At 38.1% G+C, this 14,742-nt stretch overlaps 2 protein-coding genes across 2 annotated transcripts; one reads left to right on the forward strand and one right to left on the reverse strand.

Annotated features, from left to right (window-relative positions):
- The first annotated feature begins 1,653 nt into the window (after window positions 1-1,653).
- Window positions 1,654-3,057, forward strand: chrm5a (cholinergic receptor, muscarinic 5a). Its single transcript, XM_067366944.1, has one exon. The coding sequence runs from the start codon at window positions 1,654-1,656 to the stop codon at window positions 3,055-3,057; it is 1,404 nt and encodes a 467-aa protein (XP_067223045.1).
- Window positions 3,058-4,953: 1,896 nt separating this feature from the next.
- On the reverse strand, window positions 4,954-14,740 carry zgc:194887 (uncharacterized protein LOC571819 homolog). Its single transcript, XM_067366945.1, has 7 exons — window positions 14,243-14,740; window positions 12,697-12,816; window positions 11,388-11,526; window positions 11,228-11,308; window positions 10,963-11,157; window positions 8,427-8,562; window positions 4,954-6,653 (listed from the first exon to the last, which is right to left on the reverse strand). Exons 1-7 carry the CDS (start codon window positions 14,479-14,481, stop codon window positions 5,959-5,961), a joined length of 1,605 nt encoding a protein of 534 aa, XP_067223046.1. The 5' UTR covers window positions 14,482-14,740; the 3' UTR covers window positions 4,954-5,958.
- Between the last annotated feature and the right edge of the window lie 2 nt (window positions 14,741-14,742).

The raw sequence follows: 14,742 nt of genomic DNA on the forward strand, positions 1-14,742 counted from the left end.
CAGTGACATTTAAATGTACATGAAGGTTTCTAACAAACACAATCTCTTGATATATTCACACACTGTTTCTGACAATTATCTAAAATATACATGATAGTTTCTAAGATTTTAGTATTATTTATATACTATTATAGTTTTTTATTAATATTTTGAATTAGATTTTATTTTTACATATTCAGTTTTCATTTAAATTTCAATTTAATTTTTAGTATTTTTGTTATTATTTGTATGTTTTTATTTATTTTTTATTTGCAGTTACACATTTAAGTGCTTCAACTTAAATTTATTTCAGTTTATTGCCAATCGACATTTCTAATTTTCATTTAGTTTATGTTTTTCATCTAATATTTGATTTTATTTCAGCTTTATTTCAATTAACAGAAATGTTTTGATAGATGTAGTTAACGATAATAATCCTGGTTTAAATGCACAGTCGATTAAGGTTTATTTTATTTATTTATTATTTATAGTTACTTTATATTTCAATTTATTGCCAAGGCAACAAGTCAAATTTTAGTTTAGTTTGTTTTTCATCTAATATTTATATTTTATTTCAACTTTATTTCAATTAACATTTTTTGGAGTTGACGATAATTGATAGTTATATATATTTTTTGTCAATAATAGCCATACTATTTCGGTTTATTTTAATTATTTATTATTTATAGTTTTTTTTTGATAGTTTTAGATTTTTATTTATTTATTTATTTATTTTTTGTGTCAATAATAGCCATACTATTTCCGTTTATTTTAATTATTTATTATTTATAGTTTTTTTTTTTTTTTTTTTTTTGATAGTTTTAGATTTTTATTTATTTATTTATTCATATATTTTTTTGTGTCAATAATAGCCATACTATTTCGGTTTATTTTATTTTTTATTTCAGTTTTAGTTTTTATTTATTTCTAGTTAGACATTTTACTGCAAAATTTCAAATTTTCATTTAGTTTGTTTTTCATCTAATATTTGATTTTATTTGAGCTTTATTTCAATTAACAGAAATGTTTTGATAGTTGTAGTGAACAAAAATAACCCTGGTTTAAATGCACAGATTTAGGTTTGTTTTATTTATTTATTTATTTATTTTTACTTATATTTAATTTTCATTTTAATTTATTGCCAACGCAACATTTAACATTTTTGTTTAGTTTGTTTTTCATCTAATATTTATATTTTATTTCAGCTTCATTTCAATTAACAATTTTTTTTATAGTTTTAGTTTTAGTTAATGAGAATAATCCTGGATTAAATGTCCAGACTATTTAGGTTTATTTTATTTCTATTTCAGTTTTAGTTTTTATTTATTTCCAGTTTTGTGCGACATTTCTCATTTTCGTTTAGTTTAAGTTTTTCATCTAGTATTTGATTTTATTTCAGCTTCATTTCAAGTAACAATTAACAATTTCAGTTTTTATTTCTAGTTACATTTTAGTGCTTCAACTTAAACATATTTCTATTTCTTGCCAAGGCAACATTTAAAATTTCCATTTACTTTGTTCTTCAACCAAAATGTATATTTTATTTCAGCTTTATTTCAATTAGTCGTAGTTAGCAACAATATCCCTGTATTAAACATCCAGAGTTCATTCCATCTGTTCCTGTGTTTCCGCAGGAGATGGCCGTGCAGAAGAGCGTGTGACGGAGAACCGATCATGGCCGGCGAGAACATCAGCGTCAGCGGCAACGTCTCAGACGTCCACCCGCTCTCACACAGCCTGTGGGAAGTGGTGGCCATCGCCAGCGTGTCGGCCGTCGTGAGCCTCATTACGATCATCGGGAACGTTCTGGTGATGTTGTCCTTCAAGGTGAACAGCCAGCTGAAGACGGTCAACAACTACTACCTGCTGAGCCTGGCCTTCGCCGACCTCATCATCGGCGTCTTCTCCATGAACCTCTACACCTCCTACATCCTGATGGGCTACTGGGCTCTCGGCAGTCTGGCGTGTGATCTGTGGTTGGCGCTGGATTACGTGGCCAGTAACGCCTCTGTGATGAACCTTCTGGTCATTAGTTTCGACCGATACTTCTCCATCACCCGTCCGCTGACGTATCGAGCCAAACGGACGCCGAAGCGAGCGGCCGTCATGATCGGTCTGGCCTGGCTCGTGTCCTTCGTCCTCTGGGCTCCGCCGATCCTGTGCTGGCAGTACTTTGTCGGCAAGCGGACGGTTCCCGAACTACAGTGTCAGATCCAGTTCTTCTCCGAGCCTGTGATTACTTTCGGGACGGCGATAGCGGCTTTCTATATCCCTGTGTCCGTCATGACCATCCTCTACTGCCGGATATACAAAGAAACCGAGAGACGCACCAAAGACCTCGCCGAGCTCCAAGGCGTCAACTCTTCGTCAAACTCCAGCGGCGAACCTCAAACCGTCCGCTCGTGTTTCGGCTGCAAGCATACGAATGAACGAGAGCGAAGTCCTCCCAAACCTGTGGACTTCAACAGCTACGCCTCCTCAGAGGACGAGGAGCGCTCGGCTTCTCCCGGCGTCTTCCCGACGTCTTCCAGATGCAAGACCGACAACGAGGACCAGAGCTACTTCAAAACAAGTCCGACGAGGAGCAAGAAGTGCGTCTCGTACAAGTTCAAACCGTCCGGTCCGCTAAAGAACGCCAACGGAGACGCAAAACCCTCGTCCTTCTCATCCGCCGAGTCTGTGAACGTACCTTCCTCGTCATCTTCTTCCAAACCCATAGACGGCACACTGAAAAGCCAGATCACCAAGAGGAAGAGGATGGTCCTGATCAAAGAGAAGAAGGCGGCCCAGACTCTGAGTGCCATCCTGCTGGCGTTCATCCTCACCTGGACGCCCTACAACATCATGGTGCTGGTCTCCACCTTCTGCTCCGACTGCGTCCCGCTCTCGCTCTGGCATCTGGGATACTGGCTGTGTTACGTCAACAGCACCGTCAACCCCATGTGTTACGCGCTCTGCAACAAAACCTTCCAGAAAACCTTCCGCATGTTGCTGCTCTGCCAGTGGAGGAAGAAGCGGGTGGAGGAGAAGCTGTACTGGTGCGGACCGAACCCGGCGGCGGGCGGCAGACTCGCCTGAGAGACCCGTTCAGCTTTACATTTCCAATCAGAAATGGCACCGTTCCCAGATTTACCATAACAGAAATGTTTTTAAAAGAAGTCTTTTCTGCTCACCACGTCTGCATTTATTTGATCAAAAATACAGTAAAAGCTGTGAAATATTATTACAATGTAAAATAGCTGTTTTCTATGTGAATTTATAGTTAAAGGGGTGGTTGACTTTTGTAACTTTAGTTAGCGTGTAATTTTGCTGTTTGATCATAAACAACATCTGCAAAGTTACGACGCTCAAAGTTCAGTGCAAAGAGAGATATTTTCTTTTACACAAATCGCAACGGCTGGTAGGGACTACAACGAGCTTCTTCCTGGGTTAGTGAAGAGGAAGAGTTGTTGTAGTCGAGTGTTGTTGTCATGCCGTCATTTTACACCAAACTGCTTCACAAACGAGGGTCAATTCAACACAAAAGATGAACATGACGACACATGCTAGTGGATGAGTTGAATCAACTCCACAGCAACTACATCAATTTATCCACTAACCATTCAGAAACGTCTAAAAGTTGTAACTTCTTCCTGAGTCTCTCCATCAGTGTCGACTCCGGTTTGAACAATGTAAGGCTGAACACTTTCCTCATTTTGGCTGCGTGAGATTCTCCAGCTTTGTTGTTGTTGAGCTGTTAAAGCTCCGCCCTCTTCTGGAGCAGCAGCTCATTTGCATTTAAAGGGACACACACAAAAACGTAATATTTCAGAATTTTTACTGTATTTTTGATCAAATAAATGCGGACTTGGAGACTTCTTTCAGAAACATTAAAAACTTTTGACCGATATAGTTTAGCTCACCCCAAAAAGGAGTCCTAAATGTACCATAAAACCAGCCCATATGAGTCTCCTGTAAATCCTTACCATGTTTGAGAAGTTAAAGGAAAAGTTTGCAGATTTTCAACCAGTTTCGTGTCATTATAATGTCGGTATAATATGTAAATGAATGATGTGATGTCATTGATCTTTCTCCATGTTACCTGATCCCAGATCTCTCAGTATATTTGTCAGCAAAAGCCCACGTAAAAAAGATAAAAAAAATTAAAACTAGGGATACACTGATATGAACATTTTGGCCGATACTGATAACCGATAATTCTTTATATTTGAAAGCCAATAAATCAAAATCAAAATAAATCTATATAATTTTTGAGACACAAAAACAGAAGTCTCATCATTGAAAGTCATGTCCCATGCACACAATTATAATATTCTCATTATAATATTATGTAGCTTATATGACAGACTTGCGCTGTATGTTGCACTTAACTGTAATCAGATTTCAATCAATACAAAACCAATTCAAAAAAGTGTCTCAGCTGAAAGAAATAATCCATTATTTATCGGCTTTGATATATCGGCAAAATTTTCTTATTGGGTTGATAACGATAACAGTAAAAACGAACATTTATCGCCCGATACCGATATGGTGGCCGATATATTGTACATCCCTAATTAAAACGCATCATCCAGCATATTTTTGACAGCTCCAGGATTTTGTTAAAATTACTGATAGTTTGCATTTATGCACTCCCAAAAATCAAAAATGCATTATGGGTGTTGAAGTTTTTGGGAAAAGGCAACTTGTTTACAGACAGTTTTATTAAAAGCCCATCTTGTTGAATTCGCCCTTTAATAGTATTTCTGTCATTTTTCTGTGAACTTTTCCTTTAACTCTTGGGTTCATGCGTGTGAAATCTTTCCAGCGGTTGTGTGTGATGTTCAGACACTTTCACAACACTGATCCTTAATGGAAATAAACCTCCCACTGACATCAAATATGAGGGATGATGCAGAACCGGTCGTAAGAATAAGATGAACGCTGGTGTTGATGAGTTTCTCAGAACAAACACACCATCATGTTTTTGCTCAGTGATGATTTTATTCATGTTTGTTACCGTGACAGTGTTAATAAGGGCTAATGATGTACATTTCAAAGGCTCGATGTCGATTGTACCCACTTCAGATGCCTTACTGTGCCATTATAAGAGTTTTAAAATGACAAAGAAGCGCTTCATTTCTCCTCTGCAGGAGCTGAAGATGCAGTGATTTCACTGGAACGGATCTGGATGTTTCTTGCTGTCATGTTGATGATGCTGTCGTGCCGTCTGCGTTTCAGGAAACTAACTGTTTAATGACAGTGTGTGATTTTTATCTGTAGGTGCTTGGAAGATTCGTTTTAATGTGCCGTAAACAACTCAATGAAGGTGAACAAAACATGTCAGAACTCAATTTCCGTCGGCTTTATTGCTTGGAGGATTGAAACAGCACTGCAGGAAACTTTATTTTTGTCTTGTTTTCATTCTTAATTTACTATAGTTTTACTGGAGAAACAAAATGACTGAAGATATGTTTTGTTAATTTAAAAAAAATGAGCTTGACTCCACTGACAGATATTTGAGCATAAAAACTTCAATTTGATGCATTTTTCTCTTCTTCAGTAAACGTATCTTGATTTAAGAATGTTTTTGATATTTGTACTGGAAAACAAGACAGAAATACTATCATTTTCAGTGCGTCTTTGGTCTGATTCCCTGTAATCATGTGTGTGATCAGTTTTATGAGACCTTTTGCACTCTTCAGTACAAATTAATCTGACGTTTAAATGTTTATTGAATAAAAAAGAAATAGATTATTGATCGTCATGTGTTTAATGGGTTAATAATTCATCTCTACACTGCAAAAAAATCTTACCCTGATTTTTTTGTCTTGTTTTATCCTTAAAAAAAGCTGTATTCACTTTAGAAGCAAAATACCAAGAATTTACATCTTAATTTCAGAGAAATCAAACAGAATTTAGTGAATATCTTGTACAAGTATAAAACAAGTATATCTTGTTTAATGGATGTTTGGGTGTATTGGAGCTCAGGCAGTGAGGTCAGAGTTCGTCTCTGGCACAGTCTCCGCTCCGGATGACTTTGACCTGATCTGAAGGCCTCACCATCATCCAGGCATATTTGCACAAGTGTTCCTTGTTGCAGTCTTTCTGCCAGTAGATGACGTTCCTGCGGTTGAGGTTCGCGCCGGCGCAGGCGTCGTACCACCAGCCGCCGCCCGCCACGCCCTGGAACTCCAGCTTGGCGCAGTTCTGGAAGTAGTTGTCGTTGTCGCGGTCTTTGGTGGTGAAGCGCTGGTTGTCGTGAAGGTAGTTCTCGGTGTCCAGCGTGAGGGCGTCCGCCGCCGTGCCCTGGAACGGACCCAGACGCAGGCGGTACTGGGCGTCCTCGTCCTCCACCAGCACCGGGTCGTACTCGCCCATCTTGGTCACCGCGTCTTTGTCCACCAGCTTGATGGCGAGCTTGTAGCGCACAGGTCCGGCGGTGAGCTGGTGCAGGTGATCGTTGCCCAGCCAGTGGTTTCCGGTGAGGGATCCGAACCCTCGCTTGTACTCGTCCCAGCCGCGGTCGAAGTCCACGCTGCCGTTGACCGTGATGTGCTGGACGACCGTCCATCCGCCCTCGTGCATGGCGCAGTAGACGGCGATGGGCGAAGCTCCGGGCCGGATCAGGTACAGGCCGTCCCGCGCCTGACCGCCGGCGCTCTGCCACAGCTCATAGCAGTCCCGCGGAATCTCTGAGACACAACAAGAGTCGCAATCAGTGACGCTGTTCTGAAGAACTAAAGCTGAAAGCATTAAATATATCGTTTTTGGAAATAAAGCTGAAATAAAATATAACTATTAAATCTAAAACTTGCTTTGGCAACTAACTGAATTAAATGTTTAAGTTGAAGTACTACAATTTGTGAAGTAAAGTAAAAAAATAAAAATAATAATAATATATAAAAATAAAATGAAAGCTAAATTGTGATTTAAAAAAAAAATAAAAAAATTGCCTTGGCAAATAACTAAAATAAATGAGTTTAAGCTGAAGTATTAACATTTCTATAAATAATATAAATATAAAAATATATACAAAATAAATTAAAGCCAAATATAAATAGTAATAATAATAATAATAATAATAATAATAATGTTTAAGTTGAAGTACTAACATTTCTAAAACTAAAATAAAAAATAATTAAATATATAAAATATATATATATAAATAAATTAAAGCCAAATAGAAATAGTAAAAAAAAAATAAATAAAAAATGTTGCCTTGGCAACCAACCGTAATAAATATGTTTGAAGTTGAAGTACTAACATTTCTAAAATAAAAATAATAATACAATTTACATAAAACATCTAAAAATACACTAAAGCTACATATAAATATAAAAAAATAATAAGAAATATTGTAATAGAGAAACTGTAATATGTTTGTTGAAGCCCTAAAATTTCTAAAATAAAATAAAATATAAACGAATATAAAATTTATATATATATATATATATATATATATATATATATATATATATATATGTGTGTGTGTGTGTGTATATATATATATATATATATATATATATATATAAAAAATGAAAAATAAGAAATCTTGCTTTGGAAACTAACTGAAAAATATGTTTAAGTTGAAGTACTAAAAAATTCAAAAACTTAAAAAACATTAAATATATTAAAAATACATATAAAAATAAATGAAAGCTACATAGAAATATAAAAAATGAAAAATAAGAAGAAATGTTGCCTTGGCAACTAGCCTAACTGTAATAAATATTTTTAAGTTGAAGTACTTAAAATTTCTAAAACTAAAATTAAAAAAAAATAAACATATATAAAATATATAAAAATAAATTAAAGCTAAATATAAATATTTATAAAAATGCACACAAAAAAGCACATAAAATTACTCAAATGTAAAGTAAAAATGAAAACCAAAAATATAATAAAAGCAAATGAAAATATTAATATTATAACAGTGTACAATAATACTAGAATAACAGTGTTGTGAAGATCATTTCATCTCTTTATTAATCAGAAGCTTTTATCTAGTGTTTGTTAACCTGATGTAATTAGTCTTTATCAGGATTAATTATATGAGTCCTGCTTGACCTTTGACCTCTGCTCTGATAGGTCAAATGTAAGAATGGGTTAGTGGAGTAAAGTTAAGAACACTGCCCTGAATTCACTCAAACTAGTATTTCATAGAAATCATAGAAATGAGAGCCTCAATAAAGAAGCGTTTGATATTATTTAATGACTGTGACTTCATAAAGGAGCAGAACTAAACATTGGATTATGAACATGATTTAGTTCACATTAACATGATTACAAAGAGATCTAGCTGAAAACATTTTAAAACATTTACAGAACTGGATGTTTTGAATGTTCAGACAACATTCACAAATAACATTTTGGGAACGTAATCATGACGTTCTTTGAGCATGTTTTTGTCAGCTGGTTTTGTCAGGACGGTGTTGATTTTAAGCACAGATGAACTGCGATCTGACCTTTCTGTCCGAGGTTCAGGATGAGTTTGTGCTCCTCTGGCGCCAGCAGATGGATGTTTCCAGCAGGAGACGCTTCAGTCCGAACACACGCCAGCATCACGAGACAAACACACAACATCAGCATCCTGAATCCCGAGAATCAGTCCGGACCGGCAGAGAAACGCTGTTCACGTCAGGTCTGAGCGCTGACTGTGAGAGAGAGAAGCGTCACACTATCAGCTGGACTTCAGACCCCTTCAGCTTTATCTGGACTCTTTACTGTACGAGAGTCTCACTTGTTTTATCTGATTCATTTCAGCCTTTGACTCGTGTCGCAACACCAGTGACTGATCCATGACCCGATTACCAGCCGAACCCAGACCTCCGGACAGATCAGCAGCGATTCATCACTGCCACACAGAATAAACACGGGGAACATGTTCATAATAAAATAAATTAAAGATAAAGGTAAATATTTTTGAAAAAGAAAGCATATTAAACTTAAACTAAAATTGAATAGTGAATTGAAAATATTCATAAATACTATAATAGTATATAAATCAAATTGAAATGTGAACATTTTTCGATCTATGTTGTATTTTGTATGTCAGTACTGCATTACAGCAAAAGCATCTAATGAGAGTCACTGTGAGCAATTACAGATATTTAGAAAATATTGTGGAAAATATCGTCACAGTATTAAAGAGTTTGATAGTCGCGCTGCACAAGATCAGTGTTGTGATGAACTTTGTGTTTATTCCTCTGTGACGGCTCACTTCAGACCTGTGTGTGTGTGTGTGTGTGTGTGTGTGTGTGTGTGTGTGTGTGTGTGTGTGTGTGTGTGAGACACACAGGTCTGCTAAATATAGATTCAGTCTCTGTCCATAAATGTCACACTGGACTCATTTGACACACACACACACTTTCTAAGACACACTTTCTCACACACACACACACTCAAAAATACACACTCACTCTCTCACACACACACACACACACGCACACACACACACACTTTCTAAGACACACTCTCTCACACACACTCAAAAACACACTCGCTCTCTCTCTCTCACACACACAAAAATACACACTCACTCTCTCACACACACAAAAATACACACTCACTCTCTCACACACACACACACACACGCACACACACACACACTTTCTAAGACACACTCTCACACACACACTCAAAAACACACTCGCTCTCTCTCTCTCACACACACAAAAATACACTCGCTCTCTCTCTCTCACACACACACACTCACTCAAAAACACACTCGCTCTCTCTCTCACACACACAAAAATACACACTCTCACACACACACTCTCACAAACACACTCTCTCTCACACACACAAAAACACACTCGCTCTCTCTCTCTCACACACACACTCACTCACACACACACTACAAACACACTCTCTCTCACACACACAAAAACACACTCGCTCTCTCTCTCTCACACACACAAAAATACACACTCTCACAAACACACTCTCTCACATACACACTCTCTCTCACACACACAAAAATACACACTCTCACACACACACTCTCACAAACACACTCTCTCACACACACTCACTCACACACACTCAAAAACACACTCGCTCTCTCTCTCTCACACACACAAAAATACACACTCTCACACACACACTCTCACAAACACACTCTCTCACATACACACTCTCTCTCACACACACAAAAACACACTCGCTCTCTCTCTCTCACACACACACTCACTCACTCACACACACACTCTCTCACACACACTCACTCTCTCTCACACACACACACACACACACACTCAAAAACACACTCTCTCACACACACACACACACACACACACACTCAAAAACACACTCGCTCTCTCTCTCTCACACACACACTCACTCACACACACCCTCAAAAACACACTCTCTCACACACACACACACACACACACACACACACACACACTCAAAAACACACTCTCTCTCACACACACACACACACACACACACTCAAAAACACACTCGCTCTCTCTCTCTCACACACACACTCACTCACACACACCCTCAAAAACACACTCTCTCACACACACACACACACACACACACACACTCACTCACAAACACCCTCAAAAACACACTCTCTCACACACACTCACTCTCTCTCACACACACACACACAAAAATACACACTCTCACACACACAAAAACACACTCTCTCACACACACACACACACTCTCAAAAAGGGACCATCATAAAACTAAACAACACAATATGTAAAGAAAGAAAACAAAGAAACAAGAAAGACTTTCATTTAATAATTTACACCTTTATTAGTTTTTCTTTGAACACGTATGATAGTTTATAATAATTGATTTGATAACACTTCACAATAAACTCATTTAAATTGCAGCAGTGTAATGACATTCACGTATAAACAGAGACAGAAATATTGTGTTCTGACCTGCTGAAGTCATTATCAAACACAGCAGATGAACCTGTAGAGTTCAGTAATGAGTAAGAAAAGCTTTTTCACTCTCTTAGCCGTCTTATTCCGTATATGACACGGCCATATTAGTCTTTCCTCTCCGCCTCGGAGCCCCGCCCCTTACACTTGGAGCCCCGCCCCGAGGGACCCTGGCTCCGCCCCCTGGCCTCCCTTGACTTTTAGGCGGTGAGAAGAACCTGGTCACGAGCTCGGAGACGTCAGGAAGCTCCTGGTTGGAGTTCAGCATGTTCATGGACTGCTCCATCTCCTTCAAACGAAACAACATGATCAATCAGAGCACAGCGTTCATGTTTGATCATGATATTATGAGTTCATACCCGCCTCATCTCCGGATCACTGGGGTTGATGACTTTAGGAAGGAGAACAATGATCAGAAGAGGAAGAACCATCATAAGAACCTGAGGGAACGCACAAGAGTAGAAACGTCAAACCGATGTGTTGCAGTTACAGGACCGGTCTGATATGGCAGTGACCCACCATCGGGTTCATGAGGAAATCGGACCAGCCCCAGGTTTCCCGCGGGATGAAGTATGAATGTAGGCCGACGCATCTCATCTGAAGAGGGTACGGCAGTCGAATCACCTCTGATGTCTTGATGTAGTTGACCACACGAGCCCTGCACGAGCGACACAGAACGACACCGTTTTCAATTAAACTTTTATGCATTTTGGCTTTTCGTTTACATGATGACAGCGTTTTGTTTATTTTTGAAAACTGATTCTGTGTAAACTGCAAAAACGTGAATTTGTAAAAATGCTCATATTTCGTGTTCAGTCTAAAGGCGCGTAGTTTCTTTACAAAGTGACATCGCCGTCTACTGGCCCGACAGCAGAATACAACGATTTTAGTCATTTCCGCGGATCCGTGTGAATAGGGATCGTTTTGACAACGCTGTCGTCTGTAAGTGAAAAACGCAAAGGAAAAACATTTCCGTTTTTAGTACAACGCTGTCATGTAAATGATTCCTTAGAAGTATTCTAAGGAATGAGGTACATAAATAATATTAACATACAACTTTGATTTTAATAATGTATTAGTAAATGTTGAAATTAACATTAAGATTAATAAATGCTTTAGGGGCTGTTTACACGACACTGTTTTCAACTAAAAACTAAAATCTTTTTATTTGTTTTGGCTGTTTGTTTACATGAGATTGCTTTTTTTTTTTAAACGATGTTATCCGTGTAAACTACAAAAACAGGAAATTGTGAAAATGGTGACGTCATGCAAATTACATGTTCAGTCTATAGGTGTGTAGTATTTCTTTACAAAGTGACATCGCCATCTACTGGCCTGACAGTCCTGTAACTGAACCCTTAGAAGTTTTGTTCACTGTTAGTTCATGTAAGCTTAAGTACATTAAAAAATATTAACATACAACTTTGATGACTAACGTAACGTATCCGTTTTCAACTAAATATGAAAAAACGAGACGACAGCATTTTGTTTTGCAAATTACGTGTTCAGTCTATAGGAGAGTAGTTTCTTTAAAAAGTGACATCGCCATCTACTGGCCTGGCAGCAGAATACAGCGATTTTAGTCGTTTTTGCAGATCTGTGTGAACGGGTATTGTTTTGACAATGTTGTTATTCGTAATTCTTTGATTCTCCCTAAAACTTCCCGCATATAGACACTCAAAGTCTTCCATATTCATAAATATAACGTCAAATCAAAAGTATCTAAAAGTAATCTAAAAATAGTCAGCGTACATTACCTAAAATATGTACTCTAATAGGTTACTAGGATTTAAAAAGCATCCACTGCAGAAAGTTCACATCCACACACCTCATTTTCCCTGTAGTGGTGATGTCGACTCGGACAGGCTGGAATCTGTAGGTTGGAGAGGAGATTTCCAGAACGTACGATCCGGACGGAACATCGCTGACTGTGAAACCTCCATCATCTCTGCAGAAACAGCAGGATACTAATGTACAGTGATCCCGATTCTAAGAACGTTTTGATAACGTTCCCATTAAGTTATAAAAACATCTCTGAATCTCCTTTGAACAACTTATGCAATCATTAAGGAAACATTCCATTTTATTCCGCAAACATTGTGGGAACGTTACATTTGAATGTTGAACGTTCCGAAACAAGTAGTAACATTCTAAAAATTGTTAGACAAACATCTAACTAAAACGTTTCAGAAAAAACATTTCTATAAAAAAGTTTTTGTGCAAACGTTTTGAGAACATTATTAAATACCAAATAATTTTGAAAGAACGTTCTATTAAAGCTGCAATATGTAATATTTTCTGTCCACTAGAGGTCTATTCTAAACAAAGGCGTAGCTTGATGATGCCAAGTTTGAGCGCAGAATCTTGGGACATGTGATCTCCATCTCAGCGGACGGTGGAAAAGAATAGGGATTGGACTCGTGAAGAAATCATGTTCATGGATGCGATTATTAACATTACTGTAGTGTGAAGCAGAGCAGGAGCGAGTGTTGTGAAGCTGAACGAGGAGATGGAGCGATTGATCAACACACGCCTCACGAGCAGCGGGACTTTTATTATGACACAGTCGCCGCTTCCGCTTTTCCGGTCATGAGTATGAGGAAACGCAGCTCTGTTTATCATATTAGATACATTTGAGAGTGTTGAAAATGATGTTATAACGTTACTCTGAGCGTTCGCTCGGCGGCTGCGGTGAGACACTGTTACACACTGCAGTAAGATAGATCCATTTTACAATATCAGATTAAATGCTGGATGATTGTGTTGATAAATGACATGAAATTAATTTAAAACGTATTGTATGATGGAGAAAATGCTGTATTACTGTTACTAAAAATAAAGCTGCATCTGATTATGCTATGTTAGCTACTTCACAAAATAGTGTTTTTCTCTGAGGCGTGGTAAAGCATGAGACTCGCAAAACATCAAGAAAATTAGATTTAAACAATAAGACTAAACGTGTTGAGCTATATAACAATGATTAGTTTTCTGTCTATAAATATATCAAACAGTTGTTCCATTGTCTATTAAAACATGTAGATATTAAAGCGTCTTTGGTGTTTCCATGGTTTCGATTTACAAATAGTTGCAAACATTTGGGATATTGTAAGTACTCAAGTGAACAAAATATATAACACTGACTTAGTGCTTTTTGGATATTTAACTGCAAAAATAATGTGAGGGGAATTATGCAAAACTAAAGGGAACGTTCTATTTACGTTAAGAAAACATTCCCGGCTAACCAACAGAACGTTTCTGGAAACCAAAAACTGAATCATTACCATATTCATGAAGCATGGCATTTGCATGTAACATGCATGGTCATCCGCGCTCGCTCACGTGTCTCGGGCATGCTCGTGTTTGTTTTGACGCACCTGATGAATCCCACGTGTTTGTCTCCGTCCAGCAGAACCCGAGCAGAGGAGATCCAGTCCTGAGCTCTGAGCCAAGGAACCACCGCTCGACCCGACACCTGAACCCGCACATCCAGATCCTCTGAAGTCTCATAGTCTTCGAGATGTTTTATGTCCTCGTGAGAGAAACTCGCGTGCACCACGAACAGCAGCAGCAGCGCAACGCACGCGCACACACGCGATCGCACGCGCGTCTTCATCGGATCGGTTCGGTGGCTCGTGAAGGCTGCTGCTGTCGCTTTCGAGTAAAAATAAATCACCGCGTGACGGTTTGCATTACTGTCTGCTGTCAAAGTTTGACAGGCGCTGCGTGATGACGTCACCGAACGCGTGCGTGCGACTTTATTCACAACAACTATTTTATTTCAGAGATTGTTACTATAGTTCATGATCACTGGTCTATAAATGATATGTCAGTGGCAACCCAGGTGAAAAAATACTATAGTAATTTATACTATAGT

The sequence above is a fragment of the Chanodichthys erythropterus genome, chromosome 18 (genome assembly GCF_024489055.1).
Source record: "Chanodichthys erythropterus isolate Z2021 chromosome 18, ASM2448905v1, whole genome shotgun sequence".
Lineage (NCBI taxonomy): Eukaryota > Metazoa > Chordata > Actinopteri > Cypriniformes > Xenocyprididae > Chanodichthys > Chanodichthys erythropterus.